At 44.1% G+C, this 23782-nt stretch overlaps 1 protein-coding gene and 1 long non-coding RNA gene across 4 annotated transcripts in view; one reads left to right on the top strand and one right to left on the bottom strand.

Moving 5' to 3' along the window:
- NFX1 (nuclear transcription factor, X-box binding 1) overlaps window positions 1–23782 on the bottom strand; it is a 98845-nt gene that overhangs the window by 50063 nt on the left and 25000 nt on the right. For all 3 annotated transcript variants that reach the window (XM_085876639.1, XM_085876641.1, XM_085876638.1), the window contains exons 7-16: window positions 19023–19162; window positions 17383–17464; window positions 15877–16094; window positions 13110–13207; window positions 12836–12866; window positions 12620–12702; window positions 12016–12124; window positions 11687–11806; window positions 7195–7271; window positions 5845–6084 (exon numbers count right to left, since the gene is read on the bottom strand). In XM_085876639.1, coding sequence (XP_085732765.1) covers window positions 5845–6084; window positions 7195–7271; window positions 11687–11806; window positions 12016–12124; window positions 12620–12702; window positions 12836–12866; window positions 13110–13207; window positions 15877–16094; window positions 17383–17464; window positions 19023–19162 — 1198 coding nt within the window. The remainder of the gene's footprint in view (window positions 1–5844; window positions 6085–7194; window positions 7272–11686; window positions 11807–12015; window positions 12125–12619; window positions 12703–12835; window positions 12867–13109; window positions 13208–15876; window positions 16095–17382; window positions 17465–19022; window positions 19163–23782) is intronic.
- On the top strand, window positions 4018–5847 carry LOC147027314 (uncharacterized). Its single transcript, XR_015056987.1, has 3 exons — window positions 4018–4131; window positions 5024–5137; window positions 5498–5847. It is a non-coding gene; the product is annotated as an uncharacterized LOC147027314 (long non-coding RNA).

Genomic DNA, 23782 nt, shown 5'->3' with positions numbered 1-23782 from the left:
ATAAGCAAAATTGTGTTTGCCCAGGTTGTGATTTTATCAAGCTCTGAGGAGAGGGAAGAGGCTGCTACCTTTCTGTCAGAGGGATGAGAGATGTCATGGCAGTGTGTGGAGTCATCAGCAAAGAGATAGAGAGAGGATTTTCCAGAGAGTCAGTGAGATAATTGATGAAGATTACGAATAATATGGAGCCAAGAACACTGCCTTGGGGTACTCCAGTCTTGACAGGGAGAGGAGATGAAAGGGTTCCGTTGAGAGTCACATGTTGCCTATGAGAGCAGAGGAAGTCAGTAATCCAAGAGTGGAGTTGGCCCTGGATTCCATAGGCAGACAGTTTGGAGAGCAAGGCAGGATGCCAGACAGGATCAAAAGCTTGAGATATGTCCAGAGAAACGACCCTGATATCATGTCTGATGCTGAAGGCCTCCATCCATTGTTGGGAGAGTGGAAGCAGTATGTCCAAGGTAGAGTGACCAGGTCTGAATCTGAATTGATGATCGGAGATGAGGCTGTTGCAGAAAAGGATTTATATTATGTCAACTGTGATGATTGATTCCATGACCTTGCTGATTGGATGCAAGCTAAATTGTCTGTAGTAAAGGGGATCCGTTTTTGCACCTTTTTTTACATAATGCTGTGATGTTGATGGATTTCCAAACATATGGAAGATGACCTATGATAAATTTCAGGGTGAAAAGGGCAAAGAGAGGAAGCGCAGCAGAGCAGGTTTTTAGGACACGCGAGTTGATGCCATCTGGTCCAGTTTCAGAGTCAGAATTGATGGTTTCCAGAAACGTTTCCACCTTTTCAGGTACAAAAGAGACAGAATTCAGGAGTAGTTGGGTATGACTGAGAAGGATGGGTACAGACAGAGAGAGAGAGAGAGAGAGAGAGAGAGAGAGAGAGAGAGAGAGAGAGAGAGATGGGGTGGGGGAGAGAGAGAGAGAGGGAGAGGGAGAGAGGGAGAGGGAGAGGGAGAGAGGTTAGGAGCACAAGATTTTGAAACAAACACAGAATTGAGGAATTCAGCCTTCTCTCAAGCGGAGCCGGCTGTGGTGCCATTTGAAGTGAGGAAAGAGACGGAAGGGGGAGCATACACCAGAGACCTACTTGTCAAGGTAACACCAGGTTTCAGAGGAGGCAAACAAGTTTGAAAGTTCAGTCTTGAGATTGGACAGATGTTGTTTTCTGGCTCTCCTGAGAGTGGACACACACTTGTTGCGGGCTTTGTGGAATGTTCTGAGGTTGCCTTCGGTTGGATTTGCCTTCCAGGCGGAGAATGCAAGTTGTTTAAAAGCAAATGTCTCACCACAGGGTTCAGAGTGCCAAGAGTGGGAGGATTGCTGAGATAATTGAAGATGAGATGGGATGAATCTGTGCAGAAGAGAGAGCAGTTTTCTGTGGAAGAATTCTCAGGCTGAATTAATATTAGAAGTGGTGGATATATGAGACCAGTTCTGAAGCGTTAAAATAAATAAAATGCGAATCACGGGACCGCACGTGCCGGGGTCCGACAGTATATTTCATCTCCACCAGTCAGTTGGTCTGTCCGTTCGGGGAGGGGCTTCCCAATCAAATCACCACCATTTGGTTTACTCCATACACCCTCTTTTGTAAGGCTTGGACTTGCTTACACTCTCACAGCTTGATCTTAACTCCAATTCAATATATAATTACATTTTTTTTTATGGCAATGAAGATGGTTTAGACTCTGTCACAAAAAACGGGGAAAAAATTAGTGTTTTGAGACAAAAATGCATTTTAAGTGAAATGAAGGCCTGTAATATAAAGTCCATTCAGACTCCCTCACAGCTTTATCTTATCTGTAATTCAGCATCTCGTTTCATTTTCAATCGTCACCAAGATGGATTAAATTTCAGCAAGAGGTGAGAAAAATCAGATGAATATTGGCGTTTTTAGACAAAAATGCATTCCAATAGCCCTTTTGAATGTATCAGGTCGGACAAGATGTGGGGAGGGAAGGGGGGAAGTATTGAGGGGGAGAGGAGGGGAGAATTAGTAAGGGGAAGAGGAGAGGGGGAAGAGGAGAGGGGGAAGAGGAGAGGGGAAGAGAAGAGGAAGGGGAAGTAGAAGAGTGATGGTAGGGGGATGCAGTGAGATGAGGGAGGGAGAGGAGAAGAGCGAAGGTAGGGGAGTAGAAGAGTGAGGGTAGGGGGAGTAGTGAGGAGGGGGAAAGAGGGTGGAGGAGTGGAAGAGCGAGGGTAGGGGGAGTAGTGAGGAGGGAGAGGAGAGAGTGGGGAGGGGGGAGGGAGGTGGACTAGAACAGTGAGGGTAGGGGAAGTAGTGAGGAGGGGGAAAGAGGGTGGAGGAGTGGAAGAGCGAGGATAGGGGGAGTAGTGAGGAGGGAGAGGAGAGAGTGGGGAGGGAGGTGGAGTCGAAGAGCGAGGGAAGGGTTCCGTGCGAGGGAAAACTGAAGTTAGGGATCGAACTGTAGTCCAAATATATTTTTTCATGTTCCTGGGGTATATATGAAGAGTTTATTTCAGACAAGTTAAAAGCCTTTTCCAACCATATAATGAAACAATACTTCGAAAAACTTTGTACGTAATAAAATGAATATGTGGACTGACGATGTAATCCAATGTTTGTTAATAATGTTTGGTTTTAAAGAATTTTTAATTTGTAAAGTGAAGTGTATTCAATGCAAGTCAATCAAGGCAGGTTCTTCCCCCTCAAGTCAATCAAGTCAAGGCAGAAGCAAGTCTCTCCACACCCTCTCCCACCCCTCACCCCCCTCATCCCCTTCCTCTCCCCTATGCACCATCCTCTCCCCTCACCCATCTGGTAAGTGAAGCATCAGATATGAAAAGGGTTGGTCCAAATGTCATACATGTCTATGCCCGTGGATTTCCCATGGGTGCCCTACTATTTATATACGTATAAAGTTGTATTTTCTGTCTGTCTGTCCAACGATAGAATCGCCCCCACCGTTAGTAACCCCATCATATTGCAAACTAATGGAATCATCTTGGCAAATGGAGATACAAGAAAACATTTTCAAACCTATAGGGTAATGGGGTTCAAGGTGGAGCAAGACCCCAATTACCTCCATGTAAATGTGTATCGTATCGCACCACCCGGTAGTAGGCAATATTACAAATAATCTTATCTATAATCGCCAAGCTCACAATTCTGGTGCCCAACAACCACTCAAAATGTTGTCGATTGGAGGGACAAACAACCAGATGGAGGAACTGTCGTAGTCATTGTTTAGTATTGCCTTATTGGATCATATTATTGCCCGTTTTGCCTGTTATTCTAAATTAAATATTGTATTAATCGTTACATTAGTGTTATTATTAGTATTATAGTATTGCCTGATAAATTATGTGATGAATTAATTGGAATCATACATCGTACCTGGCTCCCTTTTTCTAAACTTAAAATTCCTTCCGCACAAGGTGCGGTACCTCTGCTAATAAATATATAGTCATCCCCCGTTTATTGCGGGGGTTACGTTCCAACCCCCCCTCCCTCCCCCCCGCGAGAAGTGAAAATCCGCGATGAATGGATGCCTCCCAAAAAAAACAAAAAACGACTGGTCTGGTCGGCTGGGCAATGATCGGGTTCGAGGTGCCGGAGATCGACTCGTCTGGTCTGGTCGGCTTGGCAACGATCGGGTTTGAGGTGCCGGAGATCGACTCGTCTGGTCTGGTCGGCTTGGCAATGATCGGGTTCGAGGTGCCGGAGATCGACTCGTCTGGTCTGGTCGGCTTGGCAACGATCGGGTTTGAGGTGCCGGAGATCGACTCGTCTGGTCTGGTCGGCTTGGCAATGATCGGGTTCGAGGTGCCGGAGATCGACTCGTCTGGTCTGGTCGGCTTGGCAATGATCGGGTTCGAGGTGCCGGAGATCGACTCGTCTGGTCTGGTCGGCTTGGCAATGATCGGGTTCGAGGTGCCGGAGATCGACTCGTCTGGTCTGGTCGGCTTGGCAGCGATCGGGTTCGAGGTGCCGGAGATTGACATGTCTGGTCTGGTCGGTTTGGCTGTGCTCGTCCAACCGCGGGAAAACCTTTTTCCTTCCCGAAACATATATCGAGCACCTTAACCTTCTCCTGGAGCATCAGGACCTTCCTCTGGCGCTTCGGTTCCTTGCCAGAAGCCTTAGAAGGTGCAGGGCGTTTGGGCGGCATCGTAGGGCTTGGAGAAAAAAAACGGAGAAAATATTCGAAGTTCACAAGCGAAACTTTGTCTCGTGCGTTGTGTGACTGGTCAAGCACCACACGTTATAATTTATTGCTTAAATAATTTCTATTTTATATATTATTACTGAGATATACCGGGGGAATCCGCAGAAAAAATTAGTTCGGTTCCAAGGGAAAACCCGCGATATAGCGGGGGATTACTGTATACAGTGTATATATATATAGGAAAGGAGGGGTGGGGTCATATATCTGTGTAAAGAAGAACCACTGCTCTGAATTTATACCATTGGCCCATCTTGGATAAGGCAAGGAATGATTTGGAAGCAGACATGTACAAGTTAGAAGAAGATGGTGCGGAGAAGATGATCTACAGAATAGCTCGAGACAGGCATGAGGATGGCAAGAGTGGTGGGGGAGGTGGTGATCAAGTTTCAATGAAATGTGCTTGACTCGATTGATCATCAAATGTTCACAATTGTTCACTTTCATCAAATAATTTTCACAATGACTTTTTGAAAGAACAACCTCAGCATTCCTTCTGCCAAGACGATGGCTTCAGTTTGGATTTTTAAAGCTTGTGTGCTGGCGAGAGATCTGGCCTCCATTGATTGCATCTTCCCAACGTTTGCAAAACCTCAGTTGGTTGCATGAGCAGGCTTCAGTTCCAAAATATGGCGGGCTTTTACATGCAGAGTATGTAAATATGTACACGCAAGGCATCCATAAAAAAGCGTTTTGGAAATGTCAAAAAAATTCCCGCCTATCTCTCCATCCATCACATTTTCGTCTGCGCTGCCTCGAGCCTAAGTTTGAATTCTGACCCTGCTATTAATTGTCATCCCGGTGTTTCACTGGCAGGGTGATTCATCAATGTGTGTGTCATCCATCCGATGGACGTGAAGCTGGGCGTCCCGTCTGCCAGCATTACTTGGTGGATGTTAAAGATCCCATGGTGTCCTTCACAAAGAGGAGGTAAGCGATCGCCGGCACCCTGAAAAATTCCAAATTCGTACCCTTTCAGTCGAGAATCTTGCGTCGGCATGGCGACCCCGAGCCAATTTAACTGCCTCGGGAGCCTTATGCACTGAAAAGTAAGGGGATGACGGACAAAATTATCCACATTTCTTCATCCATCCAGGTAGCCATTCAGTTCAGCACTTTTTTCACTTGCAAGTATGCTTGTCACCATTCGCACTGTCTTGCTACATCTTTGGACAGTTTGAACAGCTTTCTCTCTATCTGATGGAACAGTCCCCTTTATGATTGCATTTTAAACATATATTTTTGATTATCAAAAAAAATTACTTTCATTCCTTTCCTACCTTTTTCTAGCTGTACTCACGTTGAGCACCAGGACCCTCCTCATATCAAAGAAGTCAAAAAATCTCCTTCCTTCCTTCAGAAGTAAAGTATCACAAGCCTTCCTTCATGAAAGAAGTTGATCACCGTGGCAAGTGTTCTTCTTCACGACAGTGACCTGATAGCACCTACATTCTACTTCCTCACTTAAATAAGCCCGGATATATACTTCACACATTTATGAACACCAAAGTATGGAAGCCGCTACATTTACATATCAAATGTGGACCATTAGTCACAGTAGATCGTGTTAGTCCAGGTCTCTGTTACCTTCTCTTCACATCTTTCCCACTTCCACTGCTTCCCTTGATCGTTCTCACCTCTGTCTTGCATGAGATCCTAGGACAAGCTCCACCGGCATGGCAAGGAGCCCCACACGGGTGACCACAGATGTCCCGAGGCAAAGGGCAGGGCTGGCGGCACTTTGGCATCTCCCCGGTAACGTGACAAGGCCCCCGATGGCATTGCCGCTGACACGTGTGGAGACCACATGGCAAGGGCTTGCGGCACGGAAGGCCACAGGAGATGTCCGTCAAATGGCAGGGGATGTTCTGACGGAGCTTAAAATACAAGGCATCAACCTCTCATATAGCAACAGCACCATCAAATTGAGCTCTCACCTCATTTTCATCAACATGAGCAGATAAGGAAAACATTAATATCAAAAAGCAATCACAGCAATAAAGGTTGAAGAAAAAAAATAAAAATCCAGAGGTTTACCGCTGTCAATGCCAATTGTCTATGACATCACTCTGTCTTAACAACACGTTACATTAGTTCTTCGTGCCTGTTATTTGTGTCCTTCATGACATCCTTAAAACAGTACTTTTCTTCTTTAGAATAACTTTAAATTTTGTTTGATTTCCAGACAGGCAGATGTTGTTGTTCGTCTTTCAGCTGCTCCCGTTAGGGGTCGCCACAGCGGATCATCCGTTATGATCCGCATACTGATTTGGCACAGGTTTTATGCCGGATGCCCTTCCTGACGCAAACCTGGTCGCCTCTTACGACACAGGGATAATGATTGGGTTTCGCCATGATTCCGGGCTGCCCTACACCCTCTTATATCGCGGCCCAGCGCAGAGCTCCCGTCCTCAAGCGATCCTCCAACCCAAGCCTCCGAGTAGCCGGATTACAGGCGCACGCCACTACGCCCGGTTCCAGACAGGCAGATAGAGTAAAAAAATATATACCTCACTCCTCTCTGTGCTTGCGCAGTCGTGACAAATTCAGAGCCAAAGTACTGTTAAAGTACAAGTTTGTTTTCCGATTCATGTTCAAAATATAACATTCAATTTAAATCAAGTTGTTCCTCGATCATAAACTGATGGTTGTAGATGGACGAACGGAGGGACGGACAGACAGGGTGAACCAATTGCTTAACCCTGCTTTTTGCTCCGCGTGTGCGGGGTAATAACGAGTTTTACCCAATCTGAAAAACAACAAAATAAAACCTGAGGCCTTGTGATTATTTCACAATTTCAGACACTCTGGCTTTTTGTTTCATAGCCCATCTTGTTATTATGCAAACTCGATTTGTGTATACCGGTAACTAGTTAGAAATATCCACACCGATCAGCAAACCCAAAATGAACCACAACGAGAACAACAGCACCAAAGTGTACACGAGGACTTCACTACCAATCCCTTCCTGTGCGAGAAGGGCTTACCTCATGATGTCCCATGCACCATTTTTGTGTGAGGTATGTACATGGTGGACACACATCACTGTGGCACGTGTGGTACACTGTGGACACAATGTGTTATGTCAGAAACAAAATGCCAAACAAATAGCACACCTGCAAAGAAAATGAAAAGGGATATTTCACAGCCAGTTTCAAAGACCGACAAAGGAAAACAAGACAAAGAGCAATCAGAGATTGCAAACCCACGCCAGGACTTCTTTTGAGTGGTGTACTTTCATAGTTTTTTTCGAGTAAATCCAAAATGGCTGCCAAACCATGTGACCTATGACATCATACGTGTGACACTTTGTTCCTCATGGATAGGCGGTCATATGTGTGAAGTTTTGCCTCGATCTTTTCAGCCATTTCAGAGAAGGTTTTTGAAGGCTAACAAAAATAAATTAAAAAAATTGGCCTGCCAAATTAGGTGACCGATGACATCAAAAAAAAATATGTGGATCATTTTATCCCCAGATGACCCTCAAAAATTTTTTATACTGATCGGATGTAGTGTTCTGCACATGCAATTACGACGTCATAAAAGCACCACACTCATTCCCCTTGAGGAGTACTTGCTATGTGCCACTTGTACACCCATGGCTTGGGGAACACTTGTGTGAAATTTAACCTCGATTTGTTCAGCCGTTCTGGAGAAGAATATTTTTTTATTGGTTTTAGGGTAAATCCAATATGGCTGCCAAACCAAGTGACCTATGATGTCATAAGTATGAAGCTTTTGTTCTTCATGGATAGGCAGTCAGATGTGTGAAGTTTCACCTGGATCTGTTCAGCCTCTTCAGAGAAGATTTTTGCATGTTTTCTTTTATTTTAACAATATGGCTGTGGAATCACGTGACCGATGATGACGTCATGAATTTTTTGTCTGTGGACCATTTTATCCCAAGATGACCCTCAAAAATTTTCATAGTGGGCGGATGTAGTGTTCCACATATGCAATTATGATGTCATAACGAGGGCACCTATGACATCATAAAAAAAAATCACCCTCATTCCCCATGAGTACTTGCTATGTGGCAAGTTCCAATTTTTTCCTTGGTACGGTTTCAGAGATACAGAGGTCCAAAGTCTTCCCATTTTTCCAACATAGCTGTCCTACCACTTGTCCTATGACATCATAATTATCATTAAAGCATTCTACATGAGTTCTACATCCTTGGTGCGCACGCACGCACGCACACAGCCTTCAGAAAGTATTCACACCCATTGACTTTTTCACAAAATGCTGTGTAATAGCCTGAAATTTAAAAATCGTTTCAGTTGAGATTTTTTGTCACTTATCCACACAATACCCCAATGTGAAAGTGAAATTATTTTTTGGAAATTTTTACAAATTAATAAAAAATTAAATTACAAATTAATAAAAAAAGCATTCAACCTCTTTGTGATGACGCTCCAAACTGAGCTCAGGTTCATCCAATTTCCTTTGATTATCCTTGAGACAGACAACTTGATTGGAGTCCACCTGTGGCCAATTCAATTGATTGGACATTATTTAGAAAGAAACACACGTTTCTGTTTGAGGTCCAACAGTTGACAGTACATGTCAGAGTAGAACCTCCACCATTAAGTCCAAGGAACTGTCCGTAGAACTCAGAGATAGAATTGTGAGGAGGTATAGATCTGGGGAATGGTATAAAATAATTTATAGAGTGTTGAAAATTCACAAGAGCACAGAGAGCTCCATCATTAGGAAATGGAAAGAATATGGAACGACCCAGACTCTTCCGAGAGCTGGCTGTCTGATCAAACTGAGCAACTCGGGAAGAAGAACCTTGGTCAAGGAGATGACCAAGAAACAGATGACCATTCTGACGGAACTACAGAGTTACTTGGCCGAGATGGGAGAACCTGCAGGAAGGACAACAATTTCTGCAGCACTTTACAGATCTTGGCTTTATGGGAGAGTGGCCAGACCTGAGAAAAAGGCATATGACAGCACGCCTGTGGTTTGCAACAAGGCACGCGAAAGACCGAGAGAGCATGCGGCAAAAGATTCTGTGGTCTGATGAGATGAAAACTGAACTCTTTGGCTTGAATGCAAAGCACTACGCATGGTGGAAACCAAGCACAGCTCATCTCCCATCGAACACCATCCCAACCTTGAAGTATGGTGGTGACACAGTATCATGCTCTGGGGATGCTTTTCAGCAGCAGGGAATGGGAGACTAAAAAGGATAGAGGGAACAATGAATGGAGACAAATACAGACGAATCCTTGAGAACAAATCCTTCAAAGTGCAAAAGACCTTTGACTGCGGTGAAGATTTATGTTCCAACAGGATAATGACCCCAAGCATACAGCCAAAGAAACACTGGAATGGCTTTAGAATAAGAATGTGAAAGTCCTTGAATGGTCCAGCCAAAGCCCAGATTTTGATCCCCTTGAGAATCTGTGGAAAGACTTGAAGATGGCTGTTCACCGACGCTCCCCATCCAACTTGACAGAGTTCGAGCAAATCTGCAAGGAAGAATGGGAGAAAATCCCCAAATCCAGATGTGCAAAGCTGATACAGACATTCCCAAGAAGACTCGAAGCTGTAATCGCTGACAAAGGCGCTTCTACAAAGTATTGACTCGGGAGGTTGAATACTTATTGACACAAGACATTTAATCTTTTCATATTTAATGAATTTGTAAAAATTTCGAAAAACATGTTTTCACTTTGTCGTTTTGTGGGTATTTTGTGTAGATCGGCACCAAAAAATTATAAAATTAATCCATTTCAGGCTGTAACAAGAAAATGTGATAAAGTCGAGGGGTGTGAATACTTTCTGAAGGCACTCTGAGTTCATACACACACACACACACACACACACACACACACACACACACACACACACACACACACACACACACACACACACACACACACACACACACACACACACACACACACACACACACACACACACACACACACACACACACACACAACATTAATACAAACTGGATGTGCTGTATGTACACGTGTATATGGCAAGATGGCCTATCCCAAGACAGAGGTACGCATGCTCATTTCTGAGCCTGTGTCTGATCTGAATATCAATCCTGCATCTGAATCTCAGCCCAGCAACAAACTGGCATCCTGTCGTTTCATCAATGTGTGAGCCGTCCATCAGATGGATGGTAAACTGGATGTCCCATCTGTTGGCATTAGTTGGTGGACGTTAAAGATTCCACCTGAAGAATGAGCAAGGTATCGCCGGCACCCTGGCCAAATTTCAAGTTCCTGCCCTGACTAAGGGTCCACATTTGTGTCGAAGTAGCGACCCATCCAGAATGGTAACCTGAGTGAAGAATCTGCTTTGGCAGAAACAATGCTCTGTATCAAGCATTTTATATATATATATATATATATATATATATATATATATATATATATATATATATATATATATATATATATATATATATATATATATATATATATATACATATATATACATATACGAGCTGAAGGGCCCGTCGACGACGGACAATTAAGTGCTGCTCTTCTCAAACAGCTCATATAACCATGTTCTGTGATAGTTGCGTTATTTCATTAGTTTCAAATAAAATTATTTCGTTTGCACATAGAGCTTTACAAATGAATTCTAGCTTCAGGTCTGGGATAGCACACACGCTACGAGGGGGCGCTATTTCGGCTACACCCATACACACATGCCTGAGCTGCATTGTAGTAAGATTTATAAGTGTGTACACAAACTGCTGTACAAAAGTCTTTGGCACAATCAGGAGTTACAATATATGGGTGTTCTGAGCATCAACAATTCACTCAAAACATCCACCCGTGTTTTCCACGATTACCACAATGTTGACTGTTAGCAATACAGCTTAGTTTGGGTAAGAAGAAACCAAACTTGTCATGAGGAAATCTTTAATTCACATTAATCAGAATCTTCAAAAACATGTGATCACAATTCAAAGTAAATCCTACATGAGCAGCTAATGTGGTGTCGCAGTAGCCGAATCAATCACATTTACCAGATCAATTCGAATAATTGTCTGTCGACGGGCCCTTCAGCTCGTGTGTGTATGTATGTGTATTATATATATATATATATATATATATATATATATATATATATATATATATATATATATATATATATATATATATATATATATATATATATATATATATATATATAATGCTTGATACAGAGCGTCGTTTTCAAGGTGTGGTATCCAGAGTGCAATCAAAAAGTTCTGAGGAATATCATCTGTAATCAGCAGTATTAGTTGGTGGACATTAAAGATCCCATGGTGTCTGTCGCGAAGACAAGGCGAGTTATTGCCAACACCGTAGCTTATTCTAAATCAACCACCATGTCGTCAAAACTTGTCACCGAATACACACCCACACTGCGTTTAACCTAATCAAACAGCAGTTGCAATGTGATAATAGGAGTAGCACAACACGCTCGGAAACCCAAAGTTAAATGTATCACTCTTACCTGGGTGGTCGCAAGCATGCTCACGGGTGCATTGCTTATTGCATTCTGGGGGTTTGGTTCCACATGGTATAGGAGGAAACATTACTTTGGCCCCGCAGTAGCATGTTAGTTCCTCAAAGCCTGCCAGGTAAGACATCAAGAACCAGACGTAGCACCCCAAGGTTACATTTTGAATCGGGCAAAACATGTATATTTAGAGTGGAACCTGTCTGATTGGTGGCAAATCAGAGATAAATGTGCACAAAAGGGGCCACCACAAAGCACCAAATCACAAAAATCCAGGACAAACGTGTTCCTCGTGTCATCTTCTAATCCCAACACAAACTCACTAGCTTGCCAGCACGGAGGACACTCGCTGCGATGGCATAGCTCGTCGCATTTGTGCACTTTACAGGTCAGAAGTCGCCCGCACTTCGCGGTGCAAGTGTGTTCCTCCTCCTAGGAAAATGTGGGGAACATGGAAAATCATGAGAACTTGCAACAGCAAATGTGTGTGTTAGAATCTTACCTTACATATTTTCAAGACTGAAGGGATATCATTTGACAATTCAAGCCATATTTCCGCACGAACAAGAAAAACGACATGTCGGTGAAAGGAAAATCCTGAGAGCACGAATGCATGTTTGGTACAGTTCTTCTAAGACTGCCAAGCAAACTTGTGAACTGTAACACAGGGTTGTTGGCACGTTAGGAAACCATATGAACTTGCTCCACTCTTATCTTTCACACTCATGCCAACAAACTGCTCACTTGAATTATTCTGTGACGAAATTCCCAAAACAAGAAGGCAATTTCGATAAACATTTTTCTCTCCCATAAGTAATTGGCATATCCAGTATCGTGCAGACAGCTGGCTAAAATTAGATTGATCACCTATCATGGAAAGCAACGATTTAAACAACAAAACAACAGGAAACACAGAACGTGACTTACTGCACAACAAACTTGGTTGCACTTGTGTCGACCACACTTGCGTTTCTTGTTGCAGCGTTTGTCGCAAAGGAAGGGGTCACCAGCTTCGAGTGGAGAAAACGGAGCTCGTAACACAACAAGAGCAAGTCGCCTTCCACCGGAGTAATCATTACACTTTCACATCATCAACCGCACCTTTTGAAGGAAATAATTCGATTTTAACAGCATGGCACTTACCTTTCAACTTGATCTTTGCACAGCGCACTTCCTGTGAGACCCCCCCCCCCCAAAAAAAAACATGGTGTAAACTTTGGGGCAATCAACATTCAATCATTTTTGTTTTTTGACCAATTGCCAAAACATTTCCTTGTGGATCACATACAAGTTCATGAGAAGATCAGAACGTCGGGATCCCATAAAAGCAACTGCTTTGGATCCCAGGACTGTGCAAGGACATTTGGAAAATACACTTTCAGCACTCGAGGACATCTTGGATATATGATGCACTCACTTTGGACTTGAAGCCACAGCGACAAGAAATCGCTGACTTGCCTCGGCATGTTGGACAGGACCCTTCATGGCAGAGGGCTTTGCAAGTATGTGGGTTATCTGCACAACAGAGAAAAAGTAAATTTTTAAAAATGATTGATGAAGGGAGAAGCAAGTCATTACAGGCTCGTTTTAGGGCCATTCTCCAAAAAAATGAAGAGGTGAAGAGCAACCAGGTGTTTTGGCTTAACCAGGTGAAGAACAACCAGTGATTTTGTCACTGGTGCCAGAATATTATCTACCTTTGTACAATAAAAAAAAAAAATTCACTTCTTCCAGAGAACTCAACGCTATTTCTTTTGTGGCACACAAGTTGAACCCCCACATCATTACCTCCACCACCGAAGGTGGACGGAGGTTATGTTTTCACCCTTGTTTGTCCATCTGTCTGTCTGTGAGCAGGATATTTCAAAACGTTATGGGTCGATTCGGCCAAAACTTTGTGGACAGGTTGGGTGTGTGTTCCAACTTCGGTTTTTACTTTTTATCTGAAAGTGGGGAATTATCATAAGAAATGGGTGAATTATCATACCTGCTAAAATGTGCCAATTCTCCGTCACAAGGCAATGAAAACTAAAGTTATCAGAGGCGTGGGGGGAATGCGTCGAAACATTCCTGCAGTTTTGTTTGCGTTAAGAAATGCGTTAAATTTGGTGGTCATAGTCGGGTCTCGGGTTGTGGCGTACAAAAGTTCTACTCTGTTGTGATGGCCACCACCAACTTAACCACCCCTCTCCCACACCCCCCCTGCCGCTCCTGTACGGAGCAAGTGTTCGAGTATAATTAAATATTCCCTCACTGGAGTTGAAAAACAAAATCGCAAATGTGGTCCAACCGGTTATACCAATTGATAAGATTACTGTGGCAAGTTGACAGTGAATGGAATATAAGGCAAGGTGTGTGTGTGTGTGTGTGTGTGTGTGTGTGTGTGTGTGTGTGTGTGTGTGTGTGTGTGTGTGTGTGTGTGTGTGTGTGTGTGTGTGTGCGTGCGTGCGTGCGTGCGTGCGTGCGTGCGTGCGTGCGTGCGTGCGTGCGTGCGTGCGTGCGTGCGTGCGTGCGTGCGTGCGTGCGTGCGTGCGTGCGTGCGTGCGTGCGTGCGTGCGTGCGTGCGTGCGTGCGTGCGTGCGTGCGTGTAGATTGATTAGTATGTGGAATGGAGTCCTCCCAGGGCAGGCTCAAAGTATCCCCCTTCATTTCGGTAAGGGGTCACGATTCATGGACCAAGCTGTGAAGTTTTCTGTTCTCAAAGTTTTGTGCCGAGGGCTCTCTTCAGGATCGTCGCTGAGCCCTGGACAGCTTCCAACTGTAGTCATTTGTTATAATATTCCCAGGGATGGTTTTTAGCTCACTGTTAAGTCGTTCTGGGGAGCTTATGGAATGGCGAGTCGTCAGTCATTCTGTTCATCCACAAATGCTTGCAACTTCTCAGAAACTACACATACAATTTCAACAAAATTTGACCCCAATCTTCATTTTGCTTTCTTTTCTGAAACCACGCACACAATTTCGATGAAACTTGACCTCAACCATTATTACCCGTGATGTACCAAGCTGTTTGTTCATGGCATTAAAATAAAATTAAAATAAAAATCCATCCATATTTACTTTCTTCTCCATTATATATTTTGTGGGTCATCTATGCCTACCAGTGGTTGCCTGGTTATCTTATCCAGCCGCTACCCAGTGAGCGCCCTGGGGTATTGCCCCTATGTTTAATATCTCTGTGAGGTTCTTTGTCATAATTCCTGTAGGTCCAACTATCACTGATATAACTTTGGCATTCTTCAGCTTCCAGAATCTTCTCACTTCTTTCTTGAGGTCTTGGTGTTTGGTCATTTTCTTGATTTCTGCATCGTTTAGTCCAAAAATCACTGGTAGTAACACCTCAATCAGCGATGCTTTCTTCTCTTTTTTTTGTAGCTTAACAATATGTCCGGTCACAACGCTTTCTTTTCAATGTTCACACTTTATGGGATCATTAGGTCGCATGTGAGTGGTAGGTACTTCCATGTTTTCGGTGATTACATTTGGTTCATGTTCCCACAAATTTTCTGGAACTGGAATATCAAAGTTTTTGCAGATGTGCCAGTAGATTACTTCACAAACTCTGTTGTATCATTGTGTGTACAGCTGTTCTGATATATTTGTTTTTGTGTGTGTGTTCGGTCATCAAGCATAACATATCATTGTCTTTACTAACCCACCTCCACCCTTCACCCTTCTCTCTTAGTTTTTTTTTTTCTTTTCAAACGAGTGTCTGTGTGTCTGTGTCTCTCCCTTCCCATCGCTTCCCTTCCCCCTACTCGCATCTCTCCCACCCACAATATAGCAACGTTTGGTGAGGCATAGCTCTCCTAATCTCCCCCCCCCTTACTCACTCTTCTCCCCCTTCCTAGCTTCCCCTCCCTCCTGCCTCGTCTCTCTCCCCTCCCTTCTCTCTCAACCCCCCTCCTTAATACCACCTGTCAGCAAAGCGACAGGTTGTATTTGCTAGTAAATAAATAAATCAATCAATCAGTAACACCTTGGCTTGCAGAAGAGGGGTGGGGGGGTGGATTAACAAGGGACTAGCAAATACTTGGATAGATACATATGCAGTACATCAAACTACCCAAAGGAAGTCAGGGAAGAATCCCAATGGCAAAACATGAAACAATATGTTGAGCAACATCCTTGATCAATGTACCCAAATAACAAAAACATCCCTCAATGCTCAGCAAAGGCCTCACCACGCAAGCCACATGGCAACATCATGTCGCACACAGCCGAGCACGTGGTGAGAGGATCTGTGCAGGATGAGCGTACTGCATTCCCAAGATCCAGCAGCTTCTCCAGTGGTGTGCGCCCACAAGGGCAGGTTAGAACCTCGCCAGGCAAACGTGGGCATGGCGAGCATGGTGGAGAGTGACATGGTGCGGCACAACGGTGGTGACCACACTCCAGAAGCCTAGGAATGTCGGGCAGATCAGCTTTTGTGAATCATGCGAAGGGAAAGACATCTTTGGCCCCCAACTTGTACACAGTATTTGCAAACCTCGTTACCAAATTGCTGCAATCCGATTACTTAACAACGAGCTTTCAATTCATACACCTCGAGTTCAAATGGCCAATGTGTCAATGCTGGTCTCATTGTCACAGCTTCATGTAAATATTACAATTGCAGTATTAACAAGTAAAGGAGACATAAAATGTCATAGTCCCCATTGTTTTAGTAAATTTTCTGAATAGAGTTAAAGGGCTAGCACATATTTATGTACAACTAAAATGGCCACCATTCTACCAGTCAGCCATCTTTGATCAGACCGCCAAATAAAGTGAGGGGCACGTGTATGCCATCATGTACTGTGCTTGTGCCAAGTTTGAAAAAAATAAAAATAAATAAATAAATAAAACGGACCGTGCATGTCTGAGAAATGGTTGCAGACACATTTAAGTAACAAAATAGCCACCAGTCAGCCATTTTGGATCTGATCTCGAAAAAAAATGACGTGCAGATGTAAGGCATCATTCATTATGTGTGTGCCAAATTTGAACAACATCAGTAAACGCATGTCCGAAAAATGGTTGAGGACATGTTCAACATCAGGTTTACAACAAAAATGGCCGCCAGTCAGCCATCTTGGATCTGATGTCCAAAAAAAAAAAAAAATACGTGCAGATGTAATCCATCATTCATTATCTGCTTGGCAAGTTTGAACATCGGTCAATGCTTGTCTGAGAAATGGTAGAGGACGTGTTCGATACCGGGTTTCTTTTTTGTTTTGTTTTTTTTATGACTAAAATCACCACCAGTCGGCCATCTTTGATCGCACCAAGAAACAAAATGATGTGCATATGTTTACCATCATGTGTTGTCTTTGTGCCAAGTACGAATAAAATCGGTCCATATATGTCCGAGATATGGTTGCCGACACGTACGCACGCACACAAAAAAAAACCGAGACCAAATCCATAAACCCCTGTTTCGGACTAAGTCCCACGGGGGATAATAAATAAAGCGGTATGTAAATAAATAATATAAACTCGTTTTCATTTGGATAAATCATCCTCAACTTGGTTGAACGACTGTTCAAAATCAAAACTTGAAGCATAAAACAAAATACTTTTCATTTAAGCAACAAGAAAGAGCTCCAAAAGTTTTGAAACTCATTTGATTAGTTTCGATTTTTGTTGAATTATTCAATGAATGAATGAATGCATGCGCGTTTTTTTTTTTTTTTAAAGCAAGCTCATACCTGTCACAGGTAACTTGGCAACAGAATGGTTCCATGTCTTCCCCACACAGCACATCTTTATTTTGCTTTCCACAGTGGCAAACTAAAAAAAATTTAAATGGCAAAAGGAATCAGGAACCACCATTGAAAAACAACACTGGGAGAAATTTTCATTCATCATCTTATAATTTGATGAAGTGTCCGTTGGTGTGTTTGTTACCTCCACCACCGAAGGTGAATGGAGGTTGTTTTCACCTCCGTCTGTCTGTCTGTCTGTCTGTCTGTGAGCAGGATATCTCTCACAGTTATGCACGGATTCAGACAAAATTTGGGGGATAGGTTGTATGTGTGACAAGGACGAATTGAGGAGATTTTGGTGAAGGTCCGGATCCGGTTATGAGAATTTTTAAAGTGAATCTTCACCATTGAGTGAAAGGACCAACAAGGAACTGACATTCGAGATCCCCCGCCTTTGGGTGGTACGAGGAATTGATCTGTGTAATATGAAAGATAAATATTGAACGTTTTTTGAAATATCGCTTATACAAGCCAAGGTACTGAGATGGTTGCCATGGCAACATAATTTAGGCAATCACAGCCATGATCAAATCAAATCGAGACGAAGTCATGAGGAAAAGAAAGATATCTGCAATTTGAAAGGCAAATGTTCAACGGCTTTTGAAATGTCGCACCCACAAAAGCACATGGACAAATGATCGGTGGGTCGGACGGAGCTCATTTTAATGTCCACCGTCTCTGACCTTGTTGGAGGGGCAGAAAACAAAAACTATACATAGCACGACATCTCAAAAGGTTATGGACGGATTCGGACGAAAAACTTTGTGGATGAGTTTGGAAGGTGACAAGAACAAGTCGATTGGATTTTGGATGTCCCAATCCAGATCCGGCCGATCAGTGGGATACAAAATGTAAACAGTTCAGCCTGGCGGAAGTATGGGCTCTTCCGAGTGCCGTTCTCGTTTGTTTGTTTGAATTTGATGCACCTTTGAACTGCTGGACAGAATGAGTTGAAAACTGCTAGTTGTACTCCGGATGGGCACGGATAGATCTTCTGCCATTTAAAAAAAGAAAAAAAAAAAAACAGTCCCAGGGGTTAAAAGTGGGGTGAGCACCCCAAAGTCTGGCTTAGCATCACTCCTGGTGGGAAGGGGTATTGGAAGTCATTCTAAAATATGCCAATTCTGGGGGAATTAACACGCCTGAAAGGACGAGTTCTTCGCGAATGAATGTTAATTTTTGGTGGCCAATTTAAAACTGGGAGCTGGACAAGAATCAAAATGCGACTTTAAAACAACATTCAGCGCACATTTTAAAGAGCAGACATTGCAATGATCAAAGCTCACATTGGAATCGCGTGTTGTCATCATATCTGAGCAAAACAAACGGAGGGATATTCTACCAATTCCATAGATCTCGCAACAACAGCATGCCTCAACTCGGTGAGCACCAGAGGAGGACATCATGGTGAGAGTGAGCAAAGTAATACAGAACAGACTTCCACAAAATGTTTCCCTGGACTACTCGAGAGCTGTTGTCTACATAATCGGACACCAGTGTTACCGATTGATATTCACTTCGGTTTAATTTTATTCAGCAATTAAATGCATCAGAGCAAACCTGCTGCTTTCAGACCAGCATACCCTTTTGTAGTTTAACCTCACAGGGTGGGCACGGACCAGCATGACAAACCAGCGAGCAGAGGTGCTGCCCACAGTTCAACGTTTTGGCGCACACCTCCTTACAGCGGATGACGTTCCCCTGACCACACCGCATGGACTGGCTTCAATGACAACAAAAGAACAACAGTGAGGAAAAGGGAACAATTAAAAATTCCAAACAATTTCTACCATCATAGTGTGTGTGCGTGTGTGTTTCTATTGGAATGCACTCGATAAAAATAAAACATTTATATACTGTAAGTCACAGATTATATATATATATATATATATACATATATATATATATATACATACATATACATATATATATATATATACATACATATATATACATATATATATATATATATATATATACATACATATATATATACATACATATATACACATAAATATATACATATATACACATACATATATACATATATATATATATATATATATATATATATATATATATATATATATATATATATATATATATACATATATATGTATATATATATTGTTGCTGTTCTGGAAACCGCATCTCTCAAACACCAATAGCAGCAAACATACAGTGATCCCCAGTCAGTTATTTCATTAATGTACGTTCACATAGTCCCTTCCTTCTTGTCTAGTGGGTTGAACGGGACAGTGCGTTGTGTAAATCTCATAGCTCGGTCTGATTAAACCTCTGAGCTTCATTCACTATTCTTTTTCTCTATTCTTGAGGTAAATCCAAGCAAGTGGTCCTCGCGAGGCCGGCAAGCACTCCGCTCGGACACCCATCTGTGGGAACCACAGCCGCGCCCTTCGCGCAAGAATGCGTCCTCACAGAAGACCAAGAGCAGCAGTGGAAGCCAACAATAAACACCAGCACTGCATGGAGCACGTGCAGCACAACGATAACCCCCCACCAACTGTTCAGGCAATCGGAGGCATAACCAACACACCAAATGCTAACAATATACAGTACGGTTATATTGTTACGCGGCATATGCGCAAGTACGCGGCGCAATTCTTCAATTCAATTCTCCATTAATAAATATATCTGTCCCCTTTTCAATCCGAATCTCCTTCTAATAATAATAATAATAATATCCAATCCTTGCCCTCAATTCCCTGACACAGATCAAGGCTGGCACCGTGCATCCCAACGCCTCTGATAACCGCGAACACGATGCTCAATGGCAGGCGGACCTGCGCGCTGACCACGTGTACAATGGCGGACCCGCGCGCACTGTACGGGGCATGCTCGATGGCGGGTGAACCGGCGCGCTTACCACGTGTACAATGGCGGACACGCGCGCACTGTACGGGGCATGCTCGATGGCGGGTGAACCGGCGCGCTTACCACGTGCACAATGGCAGAACCGCGCATACTGTTTGGGGCATGCTCGATGGCGGGCGGACCTGCGCGCTGACCATGTGTACAATGGCAGACTCATGTGCAGCCAGTGATACTTTCTCATCGTACAGAACAGGGCACGAATAATACACATCTTTGGTCAGATGTGAGCATGGGGTTACAATAACGTCTTACCGTCGGTCTTCGCTCACCACGCCGACCACAAATGTCTCCCAGGGACGGCAGACATCCTCCCGCACCTAACGCCTCAATGCAGCTGTGCGTGCGGCATGGGGCATGCTGTGCGGCTGGATCGCTCAGGCCATGTGGCGCACCACGGAGCAGGCGCATTGACCGGCACCAATCAGGGGTCACCGGAGCACGGCATGGGTTGGGTGCAGGGCGATTTATATCATGGGGTTTGGAGCGAGACGATTCTCGGAACCATCTTGCCAGAAATGGAGTGGAGTCGCTTCCAGCCATCATGGCCAGGCTGCGCAGTGGCCAGTGCACAACCAGACTGCCCGATTTGGGTGATGACATCGCTTCGGGTCGTCGCCCCCGCCCCGCGGGGGGGGGGGGGGGAGCGACGTCAAGAAAAGGATTTGTCACCGAGCCACTCGTGTGTCGTTCCTGCCTGCTCATTCTGTCTGGCTTGGGATCGACAATCTGCTCTTTACCATTTCGCCTGCTGATTCCGCATTTTTCACCACCTCGCCGCCCTTCTCCACCCACTTGCTTCGGATTCCACCTCTCTCCACCCATTGGCTTCTGACTCCAAAGTCCCTCCCTTCACACCCGACGGTCGCATCTCATTCTCCGGACCGACGCCAGCTGCACGAAGCAAAAGATGACGCGCCAGCTGTCAGGGAGGTATCGCCCAGCGGAGCATCCCCCAAAAACGTACTGGTAGCACGGTAGGGGCAATCTTGCAAGGTATTGAGAGACCGTAAGCCTCATCTCCTCTCCTTTTTCTCTTCATTAACTCCTCATCATCAGGTTGTGTGTGTGTGCGTGTGTGCGTGTGCGTGTGCGTGTGCGTGTGCGTGTGCGTGTGCGTGTGCGTGTGCGCGTGTGCGTGTGCGTGTGCGTGTGCGTGTGCGTGTGCGTGTGCGTGTGCGTGTGCGTGTGCGTGTGCGTGTGCGTGTGCGTGTGCGTGTGCGTGTGCGTGTGCGTGTGCGTGTGCGTGTGCGTGTTGCGCCTGTCCTCGTAAGTTAAGATTGCAGAAGATTATTATTCGGGTTAAGTCTGCTCTGTGTCTGCTTTTGTAAGTTGCTTGCACATTGTCGCACCTCACGCTTCTTTCTATCCCAGCATTACACACACCGATAAAACTATTCACTGTACCACATAACTTTCCTTGCCTGCTTGTAAATAAATTATTATTAGAAATGTTCCCAGCTCATTTTTGTCTGTTCTTTCATTGATCCAGCATGGTCCGAATCCAAACTTAGTCGGGGCTTTATTCCCAACGATCCGTTCCTTTGAGACGGTACATCCTTGGCAGTGTCGCTCGGCTGCATCTGATCCGGTAAAGTGATCCGGTTCGGACAAGGCATACCGAGGGCGTGTTCCCTGGTAATTAAATGTTCTTCTTCTTTCAGCTGCTCCCGTTTGAGGTCGCCACAGTGGATCATCCGTTATGATCCGCATAATGATTTGGCACAGGTTTAACGCCGGATGCCCTTCCTGACGCAACCTTGGTCGCCTCTTACGACACAGGGATCTGGTACACCTATTCTAACCAGGGCATACACTGGCCCAGTATACTGGTACTCACTTTGCCGACCTCGGAAGGATGACAGGCTGACTCAACCTCCTGGTGTGTATTAATTCAAGCGGCCAACGGGGCTTGAACTCAGGACCTTTTGGATCCCAAGCTGCTACCCTAACCATTACGCCAACACCAGGCTTTTTGTGATCAAGCATGTGCCTATGCAATATCTTGGCAGCTTTGGCGAGAATGATGGCATCAGAGTAGGTTGATGCTTCTGACATGACAGGACCTACATCCTTCTTGAATGTCAGATAAACATCACGTCCATCCTTGTAGGTTTCCAATGCAGGTGTCTCTGCCAAAAGCATTTCTTTCAATCTGGTAGAGTTCACATCAGGTATATCTGTTCGAAATTGTTCAAGTCTTTCCCTGTAAAGACTCACCAAGTTAGCAAGTCGAAACGAAACAGGCCCATCACTGCTGTTTCTTGTCTCAATGACATAGATAAGAAGTTCAGAGAACACCAAAGGGAAGACTTCCTTTTCTTGGGATGACTGGACTTTTTGTTTGTTCTTGGCTGCAATGTGTGCCCTCTTTCTATGATACAGAGCTGTTAAGCAAGAGTAGTGGTATTTCAGTTCCAAGGCAACCACATCTCCACCGCTCAAGACAGCCAAAAGCTTGCCATCATTAAGATTGCGAGCACATTCATTAAGCCTCTCATTTTGCTGCATGGTCATGGCTTGTCACAACTTTGACTTTGGTTGTATCTTTTCACATAGGAAACACCATTGCACTTCCATGCTTGTTCTTCGCATTTTTGAGTGCCCTTCTCCTGGATCATTTTGAATTTCAGCTGCTCTTTTAGTTGCACGCTCAAGTTTATAGCTGTCAAACATTTTGTGACAATTTTGGTGGTACTTGGCACTATTTCGCCTCAGTGTATCCTCAATACCACCTCCTTCATCCAATCTGGATTGGTCTAACCTGATCGGTAACTGGTGGATTTCTGGAAATTGTGGTAGGTTTTTTTTGCCATCATGGAATAACCATCAGAACTACACTCATAACGGGTTGGGGGAGACTTCAACTCTTCTTTTGTACCAGTCTGACAGAGGCAACACTTCCTCCAGTCAGTTTTAGGAGTACAACAACGGATTATTAGTGGACATATTGAACAGGTTAAGGCCGAGGGTTTATCCTTTTACCACCGAACTGTACAAAATACATAAGCACATTGAGATATGGGATACAACTAGGTTCATACATACAAATGCCCGACACCTAGCCCGATCGTTCATCCAGTACCATTTAAGTCCCGTGCGATCTGTACACCTTCCGGGTAACTGAAGCCCCATTACCCTTGGCTCGGCTCTCCCGCGCTGGCACATCCTGTCAATTCAGGCGCGGCTATCTAATAGTGTAATACTACAACTAGCTATACTTCTAGCTGAAATATATACAGGGGCTTATTAGATAGTATTTGGGACACTCAAGTACACTACAAACTTCAGTTTAGGTTAGTAAACTCCAGCTACAAGTAGTACACTATAAGCCGACACTGAACCCCATGCTGAGTCTCACAGCAGTGATGTCACCAGTGTGCCCTGGTTGTGCTTTTACATCACTCTTATTCACATAATGTAATAGAGCTTGACCGCATCACCTCAATAC

The sequence above is a fragment of the Eptatretus burgeri genome, chromosome 4 (genome assembly GCF_056783735.1).
Source record: "Eptatretus burgeri isolate ZD-2024b chromosome 4, Ebu_testis_v1, whole genome shotgun sequence".
NCBI classification, from domain to species: domain Eukaryota; kingdom Metazoa; phylum Chordata; class Myxini; order Myxiniformes; family Myxinidae; genus Eptatretus; species Eptatretus burgeri.
The sequence above is the reverse complement of the archived record's forward strand: the minus strand, read 5'-3'. Positions and strand labels throughout refer to the sequence as shown.